The sequence below is a fragment of the Nelumbo lutea genome, chromosome 7, assembly GCF_056320005.1.
Source record: "Nelumbo lutea isolate HS-2025 chromosome 7, American lotus-T2T, whole genome shotgun sequence".
In the NCBI taxonomy this organism is placed as follows: domain Eukaryota; kingdom Viridiplantae; phylum Streptophyta; class Magnoliopsida; order Proteales; family Nelumbonaceae; genus Nelumbo; species Nelumbo lutea.
This window is the reverse complement of record NC_142690.1, coordinates 61865547-61893143: the sequence shown is the minus strand read 5'-3', so window position 1 is coordinate 61893143 and position 27597 is coordinate 61865547. Positions and strand designations below refer to the sequence as shown.

Here is a 27597-nt window from a genome sequence, read left to right as displayed (position 1 = left end):
ATTTTCTTAACATATCATCCGTTGAATAATCTATGGATAAGGCCATTGTTTTCGACCAATGTATTATCCTTATGTGGATCACTTCTAACATAGTTTCCAACCCTCTCTCATTTTCTGAAAAAATCCTTGAGTTTCTTTATTACCATATAGACCAACAAATAGTAGCCCTCGCACACCTCCACGTAATCCTTGACCTTTTTGTTGGACATTTGAAAGAAGAAGAATTAAGCAAGCTTTGCACGTTCATTGGGGAAATCCACTTGAACCCAAACAAAGAAGCAAACCATTCCCAAATATTTTTTGCCAAATCAGGATATTAGTAAGTGGTAACCAAACTCACTAGCAGCTTTACAAAGAACACACCCGTGAGGAGATAAACAACTATTTGATCTTTTTCTTTGAAGCACATCACCTGTGTTGATTCTTTCCAATAAAGCTTTCAAACAGAAACACCTAACCTTCGAAGGTATAGGTTTACACTTGACACCACATTTCTTTGGTGGGGAATGACAAGCCAATAGGAATTTTTGGTCATATTAGGGCTTTAAAGAAGGAGGCACAAGTAAAGGAACCTAAAGGAGATAAAGTCTAGATCCTGCTATTTGTTTTTGTAGGCTTAAGAAAACTCCATCAAGAATGGACATGAAAGTTAAGGTACTATCCAATTATGTACCCCTGAGAGATCTTCTCAAACCCAAGTTCCAACCAAACCTAGAAGTTGAGATCGAGTGAACAAGGAAAGTGGCAACTGGTTCATTTTTTAAGGTGGAGATAGCAAAGAGGGTCAGAAATTGGTCTTCAAAGGAGAATCCCCAACCCAAACATGTTCCCAAAATTTAATGAGATTACCCAAGTGCAAGTCATACTTGATCCAATGAGAAAATAAAGGTAGAATAGCTTGGATTGCTTTCCAAGGTGATGCTCTTGTAGTCCTACCCAGAATCCTTGAGTCCCATCCATTATTTGCAAGCCCGTGAAAATCTCCACAACCATTTCCTATTCTAATGAAAATCTCCACAACCATTTTCCTAGTAGAGCCAAGTTTTTTTTCCTTATATTCCTAATGCCTAGACTTCCATCATGCTTGCTCCTACACACCACCTCCCACCTAACCTATGGTCCTTTTTCTCCTCCCTTGTTTCCCAAAGGAAATCTCTCATTAGTTTTTCAATTTGCTATCCACCCCTGCATTCACCTTAAAGACCGAGAGGTAATAAATGGAAAGGTTAGCTAAAATAAACCTAATTAGGGTGATTCTTCTCCCAAGAGATAGATAATTTTTCTTCAAAGATGCAAGTCTCTTTTCAAGCCTCTCCACAACAGGAGTCCAAAAAAATCATTTTTGAGGATTATCTCTTAGAGGAAGACCAAGGTAATTTAGAGGCCAAGTCGACACTACACATTCCAAAATGTTTGCACACGTAAGCATCTCACTTCCCCATATTCGCACCTACAACACAATTTTTTTCAAAGTTCACTTTCAGATATGACATTTTCTCAAAAAGTTGTATTGCGAGTTTCAAATTCATAATCCAATTCAAGTCCCCTCCCTCATAGAAAAGAATCGTATCATCTACAAATTGCAAATGTGTAAGTGGTATGTTCTCCCTACCAACTCTCCACCCTTTGATTAGACTCCTAGAATATTCTCTAGAGATTAGTCTCCCTAAGACTTTAGCAACCAAGGTGAATAAGAAAGGAGAAAGGGGGTCTCCTTGCCTAATTCCCCTTAATGCTAGAAAGAAATCCACCACCATTCCATTCACCAAAATTGAGTAGTGGCAAGTCCTAATATACCCCAACACCCACCTACACCCAAGGTTCAAAGAATCGACATGTATTGGCCCATATCAACCGATATATATCATTATGGGACCCCTCCGATATGCCTCTATAGTGGGTGTATCAGGGTTCTGACCAGTTTAGGGAGTGGAGGAGCCTTAAACCGCCCCCTGAACCGATTGCGAAAAAAATAAAAAAAAACATGAAAAGTTGTATCGATTTGCCTGATATGCCCATACCGGCGTATCGAGCGTATCGATATTTGAACCTTGCCTGTACCATCTTTCTCTAAACCTAAAGTTGATCATCACCTCCAGTAGAAATGACCAATTTATCAAATCATAAGCTTTTTCCAAATCTAACTTGCAAACCACACCCTTTTTCATTGATTTCTTGAAATCCTCCACACTCTCATTTGCTATAAGTATTTGATCAGTTATCTGCCTCCCCCTCACAAAAGCTCATTGGTTATTTGATACAATGGTATGGAGAACATGCCTAATCCTAAGGGACAACACCTTCACAATAATCTTATACTTACTATTTATTAGATTGGTTGGTCTATAGTATTTTGGGTGGGTTGCTTCTCTCTTCTTGGGAACCAAAGCAATGAAGGTGGAATTCAACCCTAGGTTAATCACTCATCTTCTATGGAATTCATAAAAAACCAGCATTAAATTATCTTTCAATATCTCCCAACAATCTTGATAAAATGCCATCATAAAAACCATCATTAATTCTACTATTATCACTGGCTACACTATTTTTTTCGATAATTGAGAGATAATTCAATTAACCAAAGAAGATAAGCTATTGGTGGATTGGCCATTCCTCCTTGGCATTTCGGTTCTGATCAATGGTGTTGCTAGAGACTTCTTTCCATCAAAAAGAGGATTAAGGTAGGGAGACCCCATTTCACCATTCCTTTTCACAATAATTGCTAAAGTACTCAGCATAATGATTATCAATACTGATTTGGATAACTTATTAGGGGTTGGAGGGTAGGTAAACATGAAATAATTGTTACCTATCTATAATATGAAGATGACGCAATTGTATTTTGTGATGGGTGTATGAAATTGCCTTGAAAATTTAAAAGAAACTTGTCAACATCTTTAAGAGGGTTTCTATTTGAGGGTGAATTGGAGGAAAAGATGTCTTGTAGGGGTAAACATGAGAAAGAGGTTCAAGTGCTGGCAAGGATTATTGACAAAAAAAAAAAAATGTTGGTAGGGATTTTAGGATATGAGGTTAAAAATTGGCTACAAGAGTACTTTGGTCTTCCACTAGGGAGCGACCCGAAAGCAAATGGCGTTTGAAAACCTTTGTTTGGAGAGATTTGCAAAGAAGCTGACTATCTAGAAAATGAATTACATCTCAATTGGAGGGCAAACACCCCTAATTAAATCTACATTGACCAACCTAGGCATTTACTTCTTGTCACCTTTTCATATACCGATTAAAGTGGCTACATAATTAGAAAAGTACACAAGGGACTTTTTGTGAGAACCAAGGGACAAGAGGAATGATCATTTGGTGAAGAGGGAGCACCTGAGTAGATCTAAGGAATAGGATGGTCTAGGTATTGGGAATCTAGTTCAAAGAGGCATAGCTCTACCAAGTAAATGGCTATGAAAAGTTCCCCCAGAAAGAGATAGGCTATGGCACAAGGTCATTGGAAGCATTAATGTTGTCATGGAAAATAACTAGGATGCATAAGTGGCTCCTCATATTCTTCTCTCTGAAAAGCAATTGATATCTCTCCATTCTCTCTTTACCCTCTCTCTTTGGTATTTCGAGATCTGTAACCTCATGAAAAAAGTATAAAAACTCAAAAGTGCCCCTAATGAAAATCCAAACTATGAGGGTGTCTTAGTAATACACATATTGTAGGGGTTTCTTTAGTAATTATATAAAATTAGAGGGGGTATCTAATTGTCCAAGTAAATGATGCTTATTTAAATATATCCAAAGAAACAAGACAAAGAAGATGTTGATCCTAGGATTGTTCATGCCCAAAAAGCTTGAGACGTGAGACACTTCGACGATACAATAAATTTTTATTTATTTTATTCAATTTAATAAAATGTTATTGAAACATTTATTTATTTAATAAAATTAAAATATATTATTATTTTTATTTATTCCTTTTTATTTTATTTTTAAATTATTTATTTAGTTATGAATATTTTACTAACAAACTATTATTACTAGCGAAAGGGTAACTAGATTAGGATTACCAATGGGTTGGGTCTACATAATGGATCCAAACCGACTGAACCAATTATAACAGTTCTAGTTCTATGATTTTGTCTCGATTAATGAGTGGGTTGGTTTCAGTTCTTGCTTGTCCATATATATATAATTTTTATCATATGTTTATGTTTGAAATAGTAAATTTGATAGATAATAAATAAGGTAATATTAGTTAAAAATGTTTGACTTATTAACATATAAATAATTTAGTATTTTTCTATTATTTGTATTAAGATTATATTATCAAAATTTTAAATTTAAGTTATTATTTGAATAAACAACTATTGTTTATGGTATAATCTGGTCTATAATTTTGTTCCGATTAAATAATCAGTTTGAGATTAGTCTTACCTAGACCCAACCCATTGACAATCGTAACTAGACTAGAGCTTACCCACTATAGTTACTTATTATTGTTAAATAATATAGTTATTGTTATTTTATTTAATGAGAAAATAATAATATAATTTATTAGAGTAAATTAGAGATAGGTACCCTATACTTTGGAGTAGTGACAGATTGGTACCATGAACTTTCAATTATAATGCCATTGTATTTTCTAATGGCATTTTCCTATTTTGCCCTTACGAAGCAGGAGATTGGCTTCCATCAAGGCAAACTTGTTCCCACACCATTCTAACAGCCTTTCCCAACCATGCATTGGGAATATTTCCCCATGAAATAAAGTACATAAGTATGAAGATATTCTCAATGCAATACGGTAAAAGCTGCTCAAACCTGCTTTGCCTCGACTGAAGCCGAACTAGTGAAGCACGGGCTTCCTTGCTAGTTGAGAGGGAAAAGGCTTGATTTTGTTGGTGATTCCTTGAATCGTAACAAGTGGCAGTCCCTTGTGTGTGCATTAAGAGAGTTTTTGATGAACACAAGCGGAGTTTTTAAGGTTTTAGGACGATACTCAAGACCCAAGGATTCTACTCATTCATCATTATATTCACATTAAGTTGTTAGTTAGGAACTAACATACGTTATTTTCTTTATTTTATGGGAGAACCTCAGTAATTCATATCTAAATTTATCTATTTTTCTTGGAATTCTTGTATGTAGGAGTACAATTGCTTTATCGAGTTCTTCGGTTCACCATTGACTACCAATAGTACCGGAGCTGGGAAAGAGACATTCAGACTTGACCTGATCCACAAATCCTCCTCAAAGGGACGTGCACATAGGATCAAAATCTTGAAGCCATCTTCAATATAATAAAGCTTTGGAAGATCATAGTAGAAAGGGAGAAAAAGGTAAAATAAATAAAAAAGAATAGTTTGGATATTTAGAAAACTTTAAACATTTACTTAGATGAGAATCTTTTTTGAAGCTAATTGATGAAATATTAACGGAGCGGGGTTTTTGTGTAATTATCCAAAGTTCGGGGATGTTTGTCGCAGAAAAAGTATCAAGGGTCTTTATCAATGACCCCATAATACGGGGCGCATAATTTACCCAAAAATAAATGCTTATAAAAAATAACCAAAAAGCATAAGTGATTCTCAAAAATAACCATAAAAACAGGAAAATGCCACGATTAATTGCAACCCAAGATTTCAGAGAGAGAGAGGGAAGACAGTGACGAGGACAAAGACAGAGGAGAAGCATAGTATTGGGACTCCATTATATCCCACGAGAAATCATCAGAGATGATGCTGTTACAGTCTCCGTCCAGATTTCTCCTGCAGATCTTGACAGATCAAGTGCAAAAGTAAGCCCGGCTGCTCTCCCTTTTCCCCACCTCTCCTTTGCAGGAAATTTAATTCTGACTACACCAAAAATGAGTAATTAGAGATGACTCCAGAAAGACGTTCTTCTCTCTTTCATTCACCATTTCACTTCACCAAGGCCATTTTTTTCTTTCTTTGTATTTATAGGTTATTGTTGGTCAGTTGCCGGCTGATTAGCTTTCTTCTAGATTGGTTTTAATGATTTAGGGTTTTGTAAAAGGAAATATAATCGAACAACCATGCTTTTAGCAGTTGAAGAAAGAAGCTTACCTTCTTGTTATCTACATCCTCTACTGTCCTTTTCAACGGTACAGGATAACGTACTAGGAAAGTTCTATCTATTTGTTGGCTGTTCTCCATGCAATTCTCGAAGTCAGCCTTATGCATTTAGTTGCTCTGATATTCCTCTAAGGAATTAATAAGTTTCAATTTGTTCCACGAATTTTTGTGCTTGGAAGCTTACTGTTTTCCTACCCCGGTGATATGATTTAAGAGTAAATGAAAGCAATAGGTGTCAAGGAGAATGTAGAGTAAATGAAAGAACAAGCGGAATCTCAAAATAGGCACTTGTAATAGGTAGCGCCATTATACAATAAAAAATTTCAGTGCTTGCATTAATTGATTGAGGTAGTTGGGGCTCATCGAGTTCTCAGGCCTTATAGTGATTGTTTTTTCCATTTTGAGTATCTAACTGGGAAATATATAGTAACGAATTTAAACTTGGCTCTGTCATTATCATGATCTGGCACTGTATGCTAATGCTTCGGCAATTTTGAAATGCTGATTATGCAGTATAGAGAAAGGAGTTGATCTGGATTTTCATTCTGTTGAATTTGATGATGTTCGCTACCATATTCAGGTGATATGCTAGTCCCTCCCTCTGGTCCATTCTGCATTGCAATTGGAAGGATAATTTGTAAATATTTGGATAGAAGAACCTTATTTATGCTATTACCTTTGGTATTTTTGTATTGAATGATTCTTGTAGAACCAACGACACTTACAGTTTAATTCGCAAGTTGTTTTGGATTGCAGGTGTCTACGAAGTCTCCTCAATTTGTGCTTTTATCAATGTCATTACCTACTCCACCGCCAGAAACTGTTTTCTTTGATGGGCTTCCCCTTGGAGCTATAGAAGCTGTTAAAGCAGCATTTGGTCAACTGGTGCAGATTCATGACCCTCCAAAAGATGGGTTTAATTTGACAATGAAATTCAATTTGTCAAAACTTCCACCAGAAGAAGGTTTAACGAGTTTCTTTTCCAAGGTCATTATGAACTTGCTGTATATAAGCACATGGGACCTGTCCATAATACACCACCATCTTCAACTTTCATCTTCTTTCCTACTTGCTTGGAAATCTTTCTTCATCACAAGGGATCAGTTTTTCATATCTCGATGGGCCCATTAGTTGCCAAAATTTGATTGTGTGATGAAATAAACATATCTTCTGAGAAGATTTTTGTTTGAGCCGATCATGCATTTGAACTAGAACATCTCTAATTCTTTCTAGATTGTGCTATTCCTTTAATACCATGTAGGCATGTAGGGGTTTTTCTTATTTCTGCATTGCTTATTGGAACTAAAGTTGTAAACTTCTATATGAGGTGTAGAGGTTTTGGTTTAGCAGATAATTAAAAGAGGAGTTAGAATGCTGTAATTACTGGATGATTGCTTCACAAATTTCACTGCTGCCGTTAGTTGTCAAAAAAGATTGATTGCTACATCTTGCAACTCAAGTTGCCAGAATATTTGTCCAGGACATGGCCAAGCTTTATTTATGGCACTCCAAAGTCAATTACTACTAATAGGGACCTGGCCTTTTGTGAGTAGATTCTACTCTGGATACTTCTGTGTAAGGGGTCTCTTCTACACCACAGCACTATCACCCCCAAAACGACGGGAAGTTGGAAGTGGTAAATGGATGCTTGAACACTTATTTAAGGTGCTTTGCAGGAAAAAAAAGCAAATCAGTGGGTTAAATGGTTGCCGTGAGCTGAATATTGGTACAACAGCACTTACCATATCTCTACTGGAAAGACTCCCTTCAAGGCTTCTATGGAAGGGATCCACCAACTTTACTTCCCTGCGAGAATGAACAACTGCTAACTCAGGATGCTATCATACAATCCCTCAAGCATCTTAGGAAGAGCTAGACAGACTATGAAGGTTTACTATGACAAGAAACATCGATATATCACTCATCAGGTGGGCGATCTAGTCTACTTAAAGCTGCAACCTTACAGAAAAAAACTTCAGTAGCCTGTTGAGCATGGTAGAAGTTTTCAGCCCTTTCCATACTAGAAAGGATAGGGGAAGTTCTTATTGCCTTGACCTTCCAGCCACGTATTGACTTCACTCCATCTTTCATGTCTCCTTATTGAAGAAACACTTGGGGTAGGGAGCCATCACACAGTCCTCATTATCTGCCTTCACAGGTGAAGGGGAGTTGATAACAGAGCCTCTCAAGATTGTAGACTTTCAATGGGTCAAGATTGGTAAGATGGTATTTCAAGAAGCCCTGGTGGTTTGGGCACACCTTCCTGTTGAACATGCCAGCTGGGAAAATTATTTGAGCTTCCAGCAACAATTCCATCACACCAATCTTGAGGACAAGGATGATCTCAAGGGGGGAGGAACTGTTAGGATCCCATAGCCCATGCAGCAGCCATTGCCGACCCAAGCCCAGAGCCAACTTGCTGAGTCTAGCCCAGATGTTCAAGTTCCAGCTGTGAAGCCTCCTTCCAACGACAAACTTGGACCACCTGTCAGATTTGTTTGTGTAAGGGAGCCACATCAGTAGTTAGTTGGAACATTCACGTAAACATGAACTGATAGTTATATATATGGGAAAGGCTGAAGAGAATAATCATAGCAACAATTTTTAGAACCTTCTTCTTCTCTTCTCTATAGGTTAAGTTGTCTTCGAAGCAACTCCTATGTTGGGTAGTAACCCACCACAATAGATGTTTAACTAATGGAGGGCCTATTTGTGTCAAGTGAGGCTATCCAATAGGACATAGTAGTTTTGAAAATTACAGGGTATATTTAAGTAGTTTAATTAAACCATATGGTATATTTAAGTAATTAATCCTAATAAAAGAAGGTACATGGTAGACCCTACCCCTTTGCACAAGATCATTGGAGAGAATCCTTATTAATCTCTTCCCTAGTCAATGAATCTGCAACTGAGTTGGCCACTTATTTGAGATCTTTGAGGTCCATTGGGGGCATCAACATTTCTTTTTACAAGTCTTTTTTGGAAACTGTCAAGAGGGATGTTATGGAGATGTTTAAGGAACTATGGGCTGAAAAGGTTATTGAGAAGAGTGCAAATGCTATTGATCAAAAAAAAAAAAAAAAGAAGAGTGCAAATGCTACTTTCATTTCCTTGGTTCCTAAGGTGAGAATGCTTCCGGGGTGAAAGATTTCAGGCCATGTAGTGGTAGGTCCTACTCAAATGGCTTTTGTTGAAGGGAAAAAAAAATTTGGATGGGGTTTTGATTGCAAGTGAATGTGTTGATCCAAGAATTGGAAGTGGACAAGCAAATGTGAAATGTAAATTGATAAGGCTTATGACCATGTCAAATGGGGTTTTTTAGAAGAAGTCTTGGATAGAATGGGATTTGGGGAGAAATGGAGGAGTTGGGTTTTTGCTTGCATTTCCTCAACTTCACTCTTGGTTTTGCCATTTTGGTCAATGGGGGGTTTTTTAGAAGAAGTCCTGGATAGACAAGGTGATCCACTTTCCTTGTTACTTTTTGTCTTGGTGGCAGAGGTGATGAGAAGACTGTTGGTACGAGGGGTGGAAGAGTGGCTGTTTGAAGGCTTTGCAGTTGGAAATGGAGAGGTGATGATTTTACACTTGTAATTTGCAAAGGATACATTGATTTTTTTGGATCACATGCCAACTTGGAGGCTTGTGTTAGATCCAATGATTTAAAAGGTGTGCCTTAGGCACATAGGCGAGGCACATTTTAGGGTATGCGCCTTGCCTAGGTTCTAGGCGCAACCCTTTCAGAAGGCACATTGAGAACCCCCTTTCAAAATTATAAAATCATTATTTTTTGTGTGAAAACTAAGAATTTAAGATCCTAACATGGACTTGTTTGGGCTTGCCTTGAGGGGCATGGCACAAAGGCGACTCGTAAAATTAGGAATGTAATATGTTTTACATCACATTAGCTACTTGAAGTAATGCGATTGAGGGAAAAAAAAGAGATTGTGGGTTTTACATGCTTGATTTTATTTTTAAATTTTCATTGAATACACTGTACATGGATGTTTATGTATTTTAATTTTAATAATTTTAAAAAAATTATTTTAAAATTTAAGTTTTATTTTTTATTTTTTATTAATATTATGCTTAATATTTTTTGTTTTTTTTTTGAATTTTTTATTTTATTTTTATTTTTTTTATTTTTATTCTTGTGCCTTGCTTCAAAATGGCGTGCACCTCGTGTGCAAATTGGCACCTATGCCTTTTTTGCACCTTGCACTTTTAAAACACTGGTTAGATCAATGGGATGTTTGGTGGGGGAGTTCTCTTTTACTTATTTGGGACTTCCTATTGGAGCAGATTTTCAGTGCATTGTATTTTGTAGCCCATTCTTGATGGAACTGATCAAATACTGGTGAGTTGTGAAGGGAGGTATTAGTCATTGGGTGGAAAGATTACTTAAATTAAGAGTGTTTTATCTAATCTTCTAGTTTACTACTTGTCATTGCTTAAGGTGCTGGCTTTAGTTGTTGAGGCAATGGAGAAATTGAAAGGGAGTTCCTTTGGAATGTTAGGGGTCACAATTCATGAAAAGAAATTTCATTTGGTAAAGTGGGAAAAGGTTTGTAGGGATAAGGAGGATGGGGGCCTTGGTATTAGGAGAATAAGGGCTTTTAATAAAGCACTATTAGGTAAGTGGCTATGGAGATTTGGGAGAGAGAGGTAGTACAGGCCAAAAGTTTCTAAATTGGATATAGGAACTTATGAATTGTTATATGTTGTATGTAAGGGGTCCTCGCAATTCAATGCCTTGAGTCAAATACATTAAACATTAAATATAAGTATAGGACATGAAGAGAGAGTCAAATTGGCCAATGGATTCTATTTCCGTATCCAATCAATAGAAGCAATAATCCTCTACCTGGACCTTAATAGAAAGAATAGACCAACACCAACCAAGTATAATGTAACTTAATGAGATAGAAATCCCGAGACATTCTACTATATCTGAATCTGATTATTGACTATATATTTTTGATAAATTCATAACATTTTTTTTTTATTTCTATTTGAAGGTCTACACAATGGGGGGTAAGTAGCCCATTCCCCAACCCATAACCCCCCAACCTAGGAGCATGCGGGATTCGACCCCAAGTCTCCGCTACGACTAGCAGGAGACCTTACCAACCAGCTGGTTGGCACCTTGCCTGATTACTGACTATATTCTAAATCACTAAGAAAAAAAAAAGACAGACCTCCTCTTTGATTTTATTATATTCATTTGTTTATGAATATTCATTTCATACTTTTATTTTGTTTTCATATTTATATTGAAATTGAAACATAAAAAATCTAAAAACGAAACTAGAATAGAAAAAATGTTCTATAGAATATAGGATATATATGTATGAATATGAATAAATAAAATTCAAAATAGAATTCTATATCTAATTCCTGTATATATATATCGATTTATAATTTATATCTATTTTGAATTCTTTGTTTTATATTTTATTTTCAGAAGGGTAATCACTTGCAAATATGGAATTGGGATTCAAGGGAGGTTAAGTCTTCATTTTGGAGTTTGTGTGTGGAAGGGGATAATGAATTTCCATTTGACTTTTTTGAATTTTGCTTCTTTCAATGTTGGGAATGGTGGACACATTAAGTTTTGGAAGGATGATTGGTTGGGGATTGGGAAGCTTTGTGATCTCTGTCCAAGAATGTGTAGATGGAGTAGAAAAACATCTCAATTGGGCAATTTATTAACTCTGGATTTATTTAAACAGTTTTCCTTTGATGATATTTGGAGGAACTGGGTTTTAGTGGCATCTGGCTCGGTGCAAAAGATTAAAACAAGGTCGGTGTGGACACCTCCTCTTGAAGGTTTTCTAAAATTAAATTTTGATGGGAGCAGTCAAGGCAACCCAGGTCCTTCGGGAATTGGAGGAGTCATAAGAGATAAGGAAGGGTTTATACTTTATACTAGCATTTTACTCAGGACCGGTGGGGGTTGGAGACTCCTTAAAGGCCGAACTGTTTGCAGTTTTACAAGGTGTTCAGATTTCAAAAGACATGAATTTGGAGAACTTGGTGATTGAAGGGGACTCCAAGGTGGTTGTAGGTTGGCTAAGAAATCCAGACTCAGTGATTTGGTGTTATAGAAATGAAGTGAAGAAGTTCCACTGTTTATCACAGCAGATGAATCTAAGTATACAATGGGTGGGAAAAGAGGCAAATGCATTGGCTGATACGTTAGCAAAGCAAGGGATAATTAGGGATCAGTTGTATTGGGTGCAGTTGTACAGTGCTAGCTTTGAATTAATAGGGAGGCTGCATCTAGCGCCTCCTTTTGGGATGCTTGTAACCGTGCCTATCATTATCGTTTTCAATGAAATTTAATGATCTTTATCCTTGTGAAAAAATAAAAAAAATCTCAATTGCCCAATGCTATGGAGTTTCTCAAGGTGGAGAGGCGTGGTGCCCAAAGTTCAGAAGGCCTCTTCTTGACTGGGAAATGGAGGAATGTATTGATCTTCTTTCAATGATCCAAGGAGCATAGTTGAATTTGTAAAGAGTTGATTCTAGATGGTGGAATGAAAGTAGTAGGGGAGTGTTAATAGTGAAGTCTTTTTACAATGCCCTGACAAGAAATCATGTAGAAAAGGATGTTGTGAAAGGTGCTTGGGGCAATACTGTTCTGCCTAGGGTCAGTCTGCTTTTGCTTGGCTAGTTTTATTTGACAGCATGCATAAGATCACATCAAGAGCAGAGGCTTCTATTTGGCTGGAAGGTGCTACCTTTATTTTCTATAAGATGATAATGTGATTCACCTGTGATTTGGTTGCTGTTATGCAATATTATTTGGGCGGGGGGGGGGGGGGGGCGCATCTTTTTCTCAGTCTTCAAAATGGATATGTGGTCTATCTATAAAAGAAGGATAACAGGATAGTGGTCTCCAAGATCTTCAAGTAAAAATTTTGCATGCTGGCCAGCCTTGAATGGAAATAGGAAAGAACGATTATCTAGAGTTGTGTGCTTTTTTTGCAGTCTGTTGGGAGCAAGGTTTTAAAAACCAGACCTGACATGGAACCGTTCTGGTCACCGGTTCTTGGGTCGAATGGTCTGACCATCCGGTTCGAATGGATGGTCCGTTATGATTTAAAAAAAAAAAAATAAATAAAAAAACGGCCAAAAACCATTGCCCGGGTCAACAGATCGACAGTTCGATCGCTTGGGTCAGCGGGTTGCTGACCAAATCAATGGTTTTTGGCCCATGAGCTGTTTTAGGGTGAAACGGAACCAGTTACCCGACCGATTTCTAGGTCAACCGGTCTGACTGTTTGGTCCAATCCAGTTTTCAAAACCATGGTTGGGAGTTCTAGAAAGAAAGAAATTGAATAATCTTTGAAGACAAACACAAATCTCATGATCGTCTTGCCTCTAGAATATGTAGTAGGATTATGGAATGGATCATGATTCTTCCAGAGTTTGTGGGGGATAGTAAAGAATCCTTTGGTTCTAGTTCGTGGAATGTAATGATTATTGATGGGGGGGGGGGCTGAAGTTGATTGTATTATGTTCCTGTTTTGGAATTGTTGGTTTTGCTGTTTTTGCTTTTTTTGGGTGATATCTCATCACCTGTAGTTTCTGTATTGTAATTTTCTTTTGTTATTGAATAAAATCTTTCTTTTTGTTATACAAAAATGCTGGGACATGACACAGCTGTGAGCTGTCCCTTTAGAGGTAAAGGTGGTGTAGAGGCCACTACTTCATGTGGCCATTTTTTTTCCTCTTTGGAATTGAAGGGGAGATTAATGCTTAAAATTATTGCCAGAAGAAGAGGCAATGAGCTGCCTATTTATTTACAAAAACTCATATTTTATTGAAACAGAAAAACTCCATGCATTTCAAAAAATAGAACCGTAGGAAGTGAAGAATATCCATTAGCATACTGATTACATTTCTTTTGGTTCTTAATAAAATTCATAAAACTATTACGGCATTTCCCCTGTGTGTGGAACACATCATATACTAAGTTTTCTTTTTGTGAACCCTTCCCTGGATAAAGTGTCTGCCATGCAATTTTCAACTCCAGGAATCTACCTGAATGTGCAATTCAAATGGTTAGCAAGTGCTTTAGGCTTTGACTTCTCTAACTAGGAACCTAAATAACCAGGGCACCTCTTTACTCGATAGCATCCAGCTGATGTCACTCAATATCCTGTCCACTATCAAGTCTCCCCAACCAGAATAGCTAGTCAAATTACAGAAGATGTCCTTTATTTGAGTTGTTTATTTGGTTTATACATTGGAGTATAGATGCAATTTTCAGAGGATGGGCCATTATTGGTGAATCCAAACATCACTTGGATTGATAGATCAGCAAACGTGTTACCCAATGCAATGGTTAGATGTGAACAGGGCCCAGACGTTCTGGGGCAGTTTTTTGTAAGAAATTAATTATAATGTGAGGAAATGCATCGGTAAAGTAATTGACATTTGCTTCTAGGGAGATGCTTGGCATCTTGTAAAATTCATTTTTTTAATATAATCAATAAAATCTAAATTGTTTCTAATAAAAATAAACTTACATACTTCAGATAGATGAAGAGCATAAATTGTATGCCCCCCTCTTTCTCTCATTATTCATTAATAATGACCCGAGTGATGGAGTCAGATGCCAGACTCTATTGTTGATTGGGAGGAAAGAGATCCATGAACATTTGCTGACAAATCGAAAAAGCCAGAACTTTTAGTAGAGCCAATCACCATCAAGGTGATTCATTGGGAGCATACAAGAGATGAGTGTAGTAATTTCGGTATTGATGCCATTATTTTTTTGATAAGTAAAAGTTCATTAAAATTTCATTGAAATCAATAAGGATAAGCAACTATTACAAGCATCCCAAGGAGGAGGTGCAAGGTGCTGCCTCACTCATAAATCAAAAACAGCACAAAAATTACAATTGCACCCAATACAACTGATCCCTAATTACCCCTTGCTTAGATAAAGAATCAGCCAATGCATTAGCCTCCCTCCCCACCACCCATTTATAACCAAATTCATCTGTTGTGTAGCTACTTGAACTTCATTTCATCTCAATAACACCAAATCACTGAATCTGGATAATTTAGCCAACCTATAACCACCTTGGAGCCCCATTCAATCACCAGGCTCTCCAAGCTCATCTCTTTTGCACACCGTGTAAGACTGCATACAATTCAGCCTTTAATGAGTCTCCATTCCCCACCATGCCTGAATAAAGTGCTACTATATATATATATATATATATATATATATATATATATATATTGATTGGAAACGGTAACTTCATTAAAATTAAAACTATGATAAGGTACATCTGTCAACTCCAAAGAAGAAGTTGACCCAAGTTACATACTCATTACAGCACTTCCCCAAACATGTTCTCCCTTACAGTCCCTTGTTTTGCTAAGGTATCTGCTAGTCCGTTAGCTGACCTTCTTGTCCACTTAAAGCACACACCAATCTCCTTTGTTATATTCATTATTTCCCTTATCATCTGTCTATATTTCCATGCTCCCAAACAACCCGATTGCATCCACCCCATTAACAGCTTAGAGTCTCCTTAAATCTCTATTTGATGTAGTCCCAAATGTTTGGCATATCTTACGCCTTGAAGTAAAGCCACCACCTCTGCTCATAAGGAACCTCCTTCTCCTATTGGCCCTGAATACATGGCATTAATTCTGCCTTCCCCATCTCTAAATACTCCTCCTATACCTAGCAGGCCCAGATTACCTATAGAGCTGCCATAAAAGTTCAACTTTGTGTTTTGGGAAGTTGGTGGGGCCCACATTTTCCTGCACCACAGGCTTTAGGGATGTGGTGCTTTCCACCTCACCCCATTAAAGTGTATTAGGATTCGGCCTGCCCTTGAATCCTATTAAGCTGATAATAGTCAAGAAGAGGGAAGAGAAAGAGAGAGAGAAAGAAGAAGAAGAGAAGAGAAGAAAGGGAGAGAAAGATCTGGTTCGAATGAGAGAAAAAGACCACTCTCACATTCGGCTAGAATTGATTTATATTACTTATATTGTGGAAAAGACACATGTGCCCCTACGTAAGTAAGGGACACTAAATCTAACATAATCTTACACATCAACACATAAACATAAGTATAAAGACAGAAATACCCCTACACATTCGACACTAACACTCTCCCTCAAGTCGGAGAATATTTATCATATAATCCCAACTTGTTACATATGTAGTCCACTCTTCCCCGACTCAACCCTTTAGTAAACAAGTTTGCCCACTGGTTCCTTGTGTTAACATATGCAGTATCTATCACTCCATTCATCACCTTCTCTCTCATAAAATGACAATCAACCTCTATGTGCTTGGTTTTCTCATGAAACACTGGATTAGAAGAAATATGAACTGCAACCTGATTGTCACAGTAGAGTTTCATTGGAGTGTCAATAGTGTATCCCATCTCTTGTAGAAGGTTCTTCAACCACACTAATTCACAAGTAGTATGTGCCATAGCTCTATATTCTGTTTCTGCACTGCTTCTTGCCACAACTGTTTGCTTCTTACTTTTCCAAGTCACCAGATTACCCCCAAGAAAAGTGCAATAGCTTGTGGTAGATCTCCTATCAGACATAGAACTGGCCCAATCAGCATCAATATATCCTTATATTTCAAGTTTTCCACAACTCTTGTATATCAAACCATGACCAGGAGCCCCCTTTAAATACCTTACAATCCTTATAACCGCATCCCAATGTGGAACCAGAGGATTCTGCATGAACTGACTTACCACACTAACCGCAAATGAAATATCTGGCCGAGTAATGGTTAGGTAGTTCAACTTACCTACAAGCCGCCGGTATCTGCTAGGGTCTTCAAACACTTCACCCATATCGCTGCTTAGCTTAGTGTTTGTTTCCATAGGTGTTTCAAAACCTAACGAACCTGTTTCTTCCAGCAAATCAATGACATATTTTCTCTAACACAAGTTAATACCATGCTTAGACATTGTTACTTCTATCCCCAAGAAATATTTCAATTTACCAAGGTCCTTTGTCTGAAAATGTTCCTGCAGAAAAGCCTTCAACCTATCAATGCCCATTTCATCATTTCCGGTAATAACAATATCATCTACATATACCACCGATAGGATTTTTCTTGCCTGAGTGTCATGACTGAAGACTGAATGGTCAACTTGGCACTGTTTCATACCAAACTTTACCACCTCACTGAACCTACCAAAACATGCTTGGGGAGATTGTTTAAGCCCATAAATGGCCTTCTTTAGGCTGCACACCTTACCGTCCCCCCCCTGAGCAACAAACCCTGGTGGTTGCTCTATATAGACCTCATCGAGCAGATCACCATGCAAGAAAGCATTCTTGATATCAAGTTGATAGAAGGGCTAATCATACATAGCAGCAAGAGAGATCACAACACGAACTGAACCAATCTTAGCAACCGTGGAGGTCTCTATGTAATCAATACCATAGGTTTGGGAGTACCCTTTGGCAATCAGTCTAGTTTTCAACTGCTCTACACTACCATAAGGTAAGTACTTAACAGTATAAACCCACTTACAACCGACAGCCTGCTTGCCAGGAGGAAGATGAGTGAGGTCCCATGTATGATTATGAGTTAAAGCTAGAGTTCTTCCATTGCACGGCACCATCCTGGAGAGGCAAGGGCTTCCTGGACATCCTTAGGGATAACAACAGAGGATAACAAGGAGGTAAACTAGCGATGGGAAGCAAAAAAGGCGAGTGAGAGAAACATAATTAGAAATAGGGTGAAGGGTACAACTGCGTTTACCTTTCCGCTCAACAATGGGAAGATCAAGGTTAGATACTGGGGGTGGGGTTGGTGTGGGGACAACTGTCGGATCTGTTGACGATGATAGAGCTGGAGGAGGAGTTGGTACATGTGGGCGATGTGTATACACCTGATGGATAGGTGGCCGTTCAACAGGTGGTGGCACCGGAGGCAAGGACTTGGTTACAATTGGAACAAGAGGAACGAAATCCGCAACTAGAAGAGGAATGGGGGGGGTGATGAGGAGTAGACTCAATGAAGGTAACATCAACACACATAAAGGAACATTGAGAGCTATGATGATAACATTTATACCCTTTTTGAGTCCGAGAATAGCCAAGGAAGATGCACTTAATGGATCGTGCATCTAACTTGTCCCTACTTGGCCCCAGATTATGGACAAAATAGATACACCCAAAAACCCGAGGAGAAAGAGGAAATTGAGACAAGGTAGGAAACAAAGTGATGAATGGAGAATGACCATCAAGGAAAGACGTGGGCATCCGGTTAATCAAGAAGCAAGAAGTAAGCACCGCATCACTCCAGAAGGGTTTGGGGACATTCATGTGATGCATGAGAGATTGAGTTGTTTCCAAAAGATGACGATTCTTTCTTTCAGCCACTCCATTTTGTTGTGGGATGTAAGTACATGAAGTCTGATGGATAATGCCATGTTGGTCCAAGTATTTTTGAAATGATGAAGAGAAATATTCATGACCATTTCGGAACGAAAAATTTTAATGTGAACCCCAAATTGGTTGCGAATCTCAACATAAAATTTTTAGAAAATGGTAAATAATTCACTCATTTCTTTCATTAAATAGAGTCACATCATCTCTATATCCATTGCATGACGTTACTTTATAAGGACTCCAAACATCTGAATGAACCAAAGAAAAATGACTCGACATGTAGTTATCAACCCTAGGACTAAAGGGAACACGATGATGTTTCCCCAACTAACACGACTCACAATCCAAAACAGAAAGATGGCTCAATGAAGGAACCAAAGAATTCAAAACTTTTAGTGAAGGATGACCAAATCGATAGTGCAACTGGAGAGGAGAGAGAGATGACTGGAGGGCTGTTGACGTTCTTCCACCACCGTCAAGATAATACAATCCACCGGCTTCATGCCCTCCACCAATTTTCATCCCTGTCTTGAGATCCTGAAAAACACATGAAGAAGGGTAAAAAGTAATAGAGCAATTAAGAGACTTGGTCAACTTACTAACTGACATAAGGTTAAATGGAAACTTATGGACATAAAGAACTGAGGATAAAGGTAAGGGGGTCATGTTAACATTGCCAATACCACAAATGGAGGATGTGGAGCCATTAGCAAGGGTGACGGATTGTGATGTTGAGCAATGAGAGAGGGAAGAAAACACACTTGGAGTTCCAGCCATGTGATCGGAGGCTCTAGAGTCAATAATCTAGGGATTGGGTGTGGATGCCAGACAAGACATACCTGAGTGTGCGAGAGTGGTCGTGTTCTGCTGAGATGTGGCCTGAACAAACCTCTTATACTCATCACGGGGAACACTCATCATCTCCTTCCCGGGAACATCTGTGGATGTAGGAAGCATTTGATAAGCTGAACAACTCTCCTATCTGAAGCTACTGTCACTAGTCTTGGCATGATTGATCCAAGTTGAAGGTGGACCATGCAAGTCATAGCAATAATTAATGGTATGTCCATCCATACTACAATGTGTACACCTCATCGGACCCGAACTACGTCCTTGGCCACGTGCTCCCTGAATCTCTACCTCTAGTACGACCACCACCACGGTTATAGGTAGGTCCACCACCACCATTCCGGCCATATACCGGTCCACTGCTACCACTACAGCCAGACTGAGCTCCTCGAGCTCCACCTCTAGCATCACAACCCCTTAATACTGCAAAGGCCGATCTATCTGAAACACTAGTGTTCTCGGTAGATCCAATGGAAATCCTCCTAAGTTGAGCAAACACTTCTTCTAAGGAAGGGAGAGTTGATCCTCCTAGTATTTGGGCCTGCACTGGTTCATACTAAGATTTCAGCCCCACAAAAAATCGAGTTACATCAAGTTGTTCTCTTTGCTATTGCTGAATTTTGACATTAGAAGTGAGGGGGTGATAAACATTCAACTCATTACGGATGTTTCTCATACTAGCATAGTACTCTTCAAGACTCTGATTACCCTGTTGTAGATTAAAGTATTCCTTATACAATTGATATACTCTGGTTGTATTGTCTTGACCCGAATACAACTTCTTAGCATGATCCTACACTTCTTTGGCAGTGTAAAGAAACATGAAATTTACACTAATCTTGGGTTCCAAAATGTTTCATAATCATGTGATAATTTGTGCATCTTCTTGTTCTCAGTCATCATACTCATGAGAATCGGTGGAGGGTTTTTCTTCCCTTATGTGTTTCACCTTCTTCTTTGCCTTTAGAAAAACTTCTACTGATTTAACCCAGGGTACATAGTTTTCTCCATTCAGTTTAATGGAAGTCATTTGAACAATCAGGTAGTCAGTAGGGGCCATCACATTAGTCTTGCTATCACTGCTATTTCCCATAGCTGAATTCTGATATTGCTGAATTCGGCACACTGCACACTAGACCACACCACACACTGAACACATTGGTTTCAGCACTTAGTACTGCTGAAAATTGCACTCTTTACACCACAAACCCTACCCCACGACTACCCTCTCGAATCATACTGAAAGAAAACATAAACCCTAACACACTACAATCTGAAATCCCACCATACAATCTGAAATGGACTTATGATTTGATTCACAACACGAAATTGCATAGGAATCTCTTATCTAATCACCCGAAAATCAAACCACACAAGACATCCACTGCACCACACGAATCAGCCTTCTTCTCTTCATCGATTAGAGGAGGGCTTCTTAGAAACCACAGCAACCAACCACAAACAGCACAACTGGAGGCATAGAAACCTCCAACGGAAGAGGGCGACCACTCCTTTTCAGCCCTTTCCCTTATCTCCAACAGATGGCGAAGAAACCAAGAGAAAACCCTAGATTGGGTGCGTAGAGAACAGAATTCTGGGCAGGTCTGATTTGCTCAGTTTGGCTCTGATACCATATTTACGATTCGGCCTGCCCTTGAATCCTATTAAGCTGATAACAGTCAAGAAGAAGGGGGAGAGAGAGAGAGAGAGAGAGAGAGAGAGAGAGAGAGAGAGAGAGAGAGAGAGAGAGAGAAGAAGAAGAAGAAGAAGAAGAAGAAGAAGAAGAAGAAGAAGAGGAAGAAGAGAAGAGAAGAAAGGGAGAGAAAGATCTGGTTTGAATGAGAGAAAAAGATCACTCTCACATTCGGTCAGAATTGATTTATATTACTTATATTGTGGAAAAGACACATGTGCCCCTGCTTAAGTAAGGGACACTAAATCTAACATAATCTTACACATCAACACATAAAGCGTAAGTATAAAGACAGAAATACCCCTACATATTTGACACTAACAAAGTGCTACTATAGTCCCTTATTTCTTATGACATTTCCAATTCATGATGGACTTGGGTTGCCTTGATTGCTCCCATCAAAGTTTAATTTCAGAAAGCCTTAATGGGAGGTGCCCAAAGCAACCTTGTTTTGGTCTTCTGTACTAAACTAGAAGCCATTGAAAACCAGTTCCTCCAAATATCATTAAAAGAGAACTGTCTAAACATATCCAAAGTTAGTAGCTAATGTATAACCCTGGTCATTACACAATCCTTTATTTGTTGTTTGCTTCTCTCATTCTCTTGGAAGATTCTAGCATTTCTTTCTTCCCATAAGGTCCAAATCACTTCTCTTCTAGTGCATTTCCACATTATTTTCCCCTTCTCTTTTGCCAAGCAAAAATAGTAGGGTCAAAAAACATCTTAATCTCCTTCGACACGTCCCACTTGTACCTAAACCAAGAGAAAAACCAATCCCAAATATTTGTAGCAAAGGACATGAAATTAGTGAGTAGTAACAAGATTCACCATCGGATTTGCAAAGAGTGCACCAGTTCGGGGAAATATACAAGAAAGGCCTCTTCTTTTGCAAGTAGTCCGAAGTGTTAACTTTCCCATAGACCACTTCCCGATAGAAAGCCTTAATTTTAGGGGGAATATGTTGACACAAACTTCCTTAACAAGAAAAGAATGAGGGATAGAATTCATCAAAAAAAAAAAAAAGAATGAGGGATAGGGTACTGGCAAAGAGCATAAAAAAAATACAATAAAAGAAACCTTTAGAACTTGGGCACCAAACTCTTTTATAAGGTATAGAAGGTTTTAGGCAGATTCTATCAAGAAGAAGAGCTTTGACAAGCAGGTGACTTCCTCATCCCCCAAACCCCTTTGATACCCAAAATCCCAATTATGACCCAAAGGTAAGATAGGGGGAATAAAAAATTTTGAGATTACCTCATTTTTGTATGAGGAAATAGATTACAAAGAAGGGAATAAGTCCCTTAAAGGCCAGTCACCAACCCAAATGTCTTCCCAAAACCTGTTGAGTGGGTCGATTTATGTTTAGTTTGTTTCTTTTAAATTAAGAAGTTGTTGGGCCTTGGGCCCATTAGTTTTTTATTTTTAAAAGAATTGTAAGTACTTAGTTTGAGTTGCTGCCCTACTAGGGGCATCTTTGTAATATCTCATATTTAAGTTAATTATAAATAGAATGAGGGGCTGGCGGCTAGGGTTATGAATCTCTATCCTAGTTGACCTTCTTCTCCTTTTCTTCCCTTTCCTCTGTCTATTGCTGAAACCCCCAACTTTCTCCTCTTCCTTTCACAAGAAGCTTGGCCGAATCAGCACATAAGGCTTTCTACCTGGTACCAGAGCAGGTTGAAGGTTCTTGAAGAGATTCACTCCTACAACCCTAGATCGGCCGACTGCATGGAGATTTTAGAGGCTGATCGAAGCTCTCAGGTAAGCCTAGTTTTTGGATTTTCTTGATGGATCTGTATGCCTTGTAGCTGGTCTAGGGGTTCTCATTAGAATCAGGAAAAACTGGAGAAAGGGGAAGAGTCCTGGTTTTGTTGGACTCTTCAATTTTGACCTAGGTAGTGGCTCCCTAATTTTTTAGGGTTCCTTTGGGATTTTTGTAAGGGGCGATTCAAGTTCCATGTGGTTTGGAGGCTTCTAGAGAGGGCAATTGTTTTTTTTCTCTCTTCTCCCATCCTACAGAAAAGGAATCTTTCGTAGGAAGAAAGTTTAGGACACCAAAGGAGTGTCGTTGGTTCCAGAAGGTATTCTATTTGTTCTTGCTGCATTTTTTGGTTGTTTTCTGTACCTCTTTTAAGAAACATGGAGGGGCACAGAGTTGAATATAAGTGGGTGCAGGAAAATTATATGACATGGTTGTGTAATTCTATATTGCCACATATAAGTAAAATTTTTTTTTTGGGCAAACACTGCTAAGGAGATATGGGATGGGGTTGCAGAAACCTATTCACAAAGGGAGAATGTTGCTAGGGCTTATCAACTAAGAAATCAAATTATTGCCACAAGGCAGGGAGATAGATCTTTTGCAACCTATTTTTCAGTCCTTAAGACCTTGTGGCAGGAGATCGACCATCTAGAGACCTTTGCTAGGGAAACCACCAAGGATGCAGCTACCTATCAAAGACATTTAAAGAAGTATAGGGTGTTTGAATTCCTTGTTGGCCTTAACCCTGAGTATGACATTGCACAACAACATCTTCTTTCTAGGGACAATGTCACTCTTTCCCAAGCATATGCCTTTGTGTCAGGAGAGGAGTGTAGGAGGGATGTAATGATGAAAAATCTCAGTTCTGATAAGTCTGCTATGGTAAGTGCTGTGAAATCTAAACAGAATGGCAATGAAAACAAAAAGGAAGACAAAAGGGACTTGGTCTGTGACTACTGTAAAAAGCCTAAGCATACAGGAGATACTTGTTGGAAGCTTCACCCACATCTTGTGCCGACTAGATTGAAGAATAAGAAAGGAAATGCGCACATGGCAGTTACTGGTGATACTCCGGCCCCCCTTAGTACAACTGCTTTGGAGTCTGTTGTAGCTGCTGCAGTAAGGGCCGAGCTTGAGAGGTTTGGGTTACTTTTAAATCAGAGGGATACGGCTAGTTCTAGTTCAGCCATAAGCGGACAACAAGGTATAGGTAGCACAGGTGGAGCTCACTTTACATCCTTTGCCCACACAGGTAGTTCACATGTCACTGCAAACTATGTTTCTGCTTCAGGTAAGAAGAGATCTCCTTGGATTATAGACTCTGGAGCCTCAGAGCATATGACCCATTGCTCCACTATTTTCTCCTCTTATCAGCTCTGTTCTGGCAGAGATAGGGTCTCCACAGCTGATGGATCCCATGTTCCTATTGCTGGGAAGGGGTCTGTCAAGATTAATGATTCTATTTGTTTACCCTCTGTCCTCCATGTTCCTAGATTGAGCACTAATTTGTTATCTGTTAGTAGTTTGACTAAGAATCTAAATTGCTCAGTAATTTTTTCTCCTAGACGCTGTATTTTGTAGGATCTGGATTCAAAGAGGACGATTGGGAGTGGTCGTGAAGTGAATGGAATCTACCTCCTGGATGCTCCTCCTCTTCACCAAAGTCATCATGTTTGCAGAGACATTGAGTCAAAATCTGTGGGTCAGATTATGCTTTGGCACAACCGTCTGGGTCATTTATCCTTTTCTTCTTTGAGTTGTTTGTTTCCAAAACTGTTTGAGTCTGTGAGTCTGTCAAGTTTGAAGTGTGAGGGTTGTGAACTTGGAAAGCATTGTAGACATTCTTTTAAACCTAGTAATAAAAGATGTTCTTCTCCCTTTGATGTTATTCATTTGGATATGTGGGGCCCTTATCATGTTCCCTCTATGGGCGGTTATCGCTATTTTCTTCTTTTTGTGGATGATTTTTCTCGATATTCCTGGATTTACCTGATGAAATCATGCGATGAAGTACCATCCTTGGTGAGGCAATTCCACAAGATGGTACTAACACAGTTTGGGACGAGAGTAAAGATGTTCAGATCTGACAATGCTAGGGAATATTTTGAGAGACATCTTGCCTCATATCTGTTGGAGTATGGTGTTGTCCATCAGAGCAGTTGCTCCTATAGTCCACAGCCGAATGGTGTTGTAGAGAGGAAGAACAAACACATCGTTGAGATGGCAAGCATGATGATCACAGCCACAATTCCGATTCGTTTTTGGGGTGATGCAGTTCTCACGGCAGTATATCTGATTAACAGGGTGCCCTCTCGTGTACTCGGATTCAACACCCCATTCAGCATTCTTTTTCCTCAGGGGGAGATGTTTCATATTCCTCTAAGGGTGTTTGGATGTGTCTGCTTTGCGCATATTCTTGGCCCTTACAGTTTGAAGCTTGATCCCAAGGCAAAGAAATGTGTTTTCCTTGGATATGCAGAGAATCAGAAAGGGTACCGCTGCTATGATCCAGTCTCTGGGAACTAGTATGTTACTATGGATGTTACATTTTTTGAATCTACGTACTTCTTCTCAAAGGATCATTCTTAGGGGGAGTGTTTTGGGGAAGTAAGTTAGCAGTCTATCTCTCTCCCAGTTCCATTCTTGTGTCTATTCCTATGCTTGACCACCACCCGATGTCACCCACCTTGCCACCTCCTTTGCGTTCCATTTCACAGCATTACTCACGGTAGAGACTCTATAAGGCGGTTGATTCCACTACAGCAGAACTCACACCACTTTCTGTCGATCCCTTGGAGACTCCAGATTCGATTGATACGGATTCAGGTATTCCTCTTGATCCCACTACTATTTCAGTTCCCATTGATCCTACTGACACTGTTACAGATAACCTTGATCTCCTTATTGCTCTTAGAAAAGGGAAGAGAAAGTGCACTGCTCATTGTATCTCAGAATACTTATCCTACAGTGGACTTTCTCGTTTCTACCGTACTTTTCTCTCTTCTCTTGATTTAGTGTCTATACCCAAGGGTGTTAGTGAGCCTCTCTTCAAACCTGAGTGGAAGACAACTATGCAGGAAGAGATGGAGGCTTTGATTAAGAATCAGACATGGGAGATTGTGGACCTACCAGAAGGAAAGGAGACAGTTGGATGCAGATGGGTTTACACAGTAAAGTATAAGGCAGATGGAAGTATATAGAGGTACAAGGCAAGACTTGTTGCAAAAGGGTACACACAGACCTATGGCATTGATTATCTAGAGACATTTGCGCCAGTTGCAAAGATGACCTCTGTTCGAATACTCCTTTCTCTTGCTGCCTCATACTCTTGGCCCTTGTTTCAACTGGATGTAAAGAACTTTCCTAAATGGGGATCTGCAAGAAGAGGTGTATATGGATCTTCTAGCTGGTTTTTATGATAATGCCGAAAAGGGAAAGGTATGCAAGCTGAAGAAGTCACTATATGGCTTGAAACAATCTCCCAAAGCATGGTTTGACAGATTCAGAAAGGCCTTGATTGTTTTTGGCTATATTCAAACTCAATCTGATCACACTTTTTTGTGAAGCGCAGGGGATCTTTGGTGTCAATCCTAATTGTTTATGTGGATGGCATTGTTGTCATTGGGAGTGATCTGAGTGAGATTGATAGTCTGAGGAGGAACCTGCATAAGGAATTTGAGATTAAGGATTTTGGAGAACTAAGATACTTCTTAGGCATCGAAGTTGCAAGATCGAAACATGGAATTTTTATCTCTCAAAGGAAGTATGTCTTGGACCTTCTCCAAGAGATAGGGAAGCTTTGAACAAAGGCAGCTAGCACCCCCATTGATCAGAACCATAGAATCAGTGCATCAGAAGGTGAACCAGTGAAGGACCTTGGGAGATACCAAAGACTTGTGGGTCGGCTACTATACTTGTGTATGACAAGACCGGACATCTCCTATGCAGTAAGTGTAGTGAGTCAATACATGCATGCTCCACGAGACCAGCACTGGAAAGCAGTTGACAGGATCCTTGCTTATTTGAAGGGACATCCAGGCAAAGGCATATTGTTTACTGATCATGGACAGTTGAAGCTAGAGACCTATACAGATGCGGATTGGGCAGGATGCCTTGATGACAGAAGATCAACTTCAGGAGTGTGCACCCTAGTTGGGGGTAACCTAGTTTCATGGAAGAGTAAAAAACAAACAGTTGTGGCAAGATCAAGTGCAGAAGTAGAATATAGGGCCATGGCACATGAAGTTTCAGAACTTCTGTAGGTTCGTTATCTGTTAGAAGAAATCGGTGTACAAGCAGAAGAACTTATGATGCTATACTGCAATAACCAGGCAGCAATCAATATTGCCCATAATCCAGTCCAACATGACCGAACTAAGCACATTGAAGTAGATAGACATTTTATCAGAGAAAGGGTAACTTCTGGAGAAGTTTGTCTTCCATACATTTCTACTGATCTTCAGCTTGCTGATGTTCTCACAAAAGGTGTTGCGAAGAATAAGCTGGAGCATGATCTACGCAAGTTGGGAATGTGTGACATCTATTCCCAACTTGAGGGGGAGTGTTGAGTGGGCCGATTTATGTTTAGTTTGTTTTCTTTTAAATTAAGAAGTTGTTGGGCCTTGGGCCCATTAGTTTTTTATTTTTAAAAGAATTGTAAGTACTTAGTGAGTTGCCGCCCTACTAGGGGCATCTTTGTAATATCTCATATTTAAGTTAATTATAAATAGAATGAGGGGCTGGCGGCTAGGGTTATGAATCACTATCCTAGTTGACCTTCTTCTCCTTTTCTTCCCTTTCCTCTGTCTATTGCTGAAACCCCCAACTTTCTCCTCTTCCTTTCA

General features: G+C 39.0%; 1 protein-coding gene across 3 annotated transcripts in view; it reads left to right on the top strand.

Moving 5' to 3' along the window:
- The first annotated feature begins 5534 nt into the window (after nt 1-5534).
- The window catches only part of DIS2 (Arp2/3 complex, 34 kD subunit p34-Arc), a 33549-nt gene continuing 11486 nt past the window's right edge, over nt 5535-27597 (top strand). Inside the window, exons 1-3 of one of the 3 annotated variants that reach the window (XM_088954979.1) lie at nt 5535-5752; nt 6564-6630; nt 6807-7014. In XM_088954979.1, the coding sequence (XP_088811105.1) occupies nt 5691-5752; nt 6564-6630; nt 6807-7014 (337 nt within the window). In that variant the 5' untranslated portion in view covers nt 5535-5690. The remainder of the gene's footprint in view (nt 5753-6563; nt 6631-6806; nt 7015-27597) is intronic. The other 2 variants (XM_088954980.1, XR_016102224.1) reach the window with 2 other exon arrangements.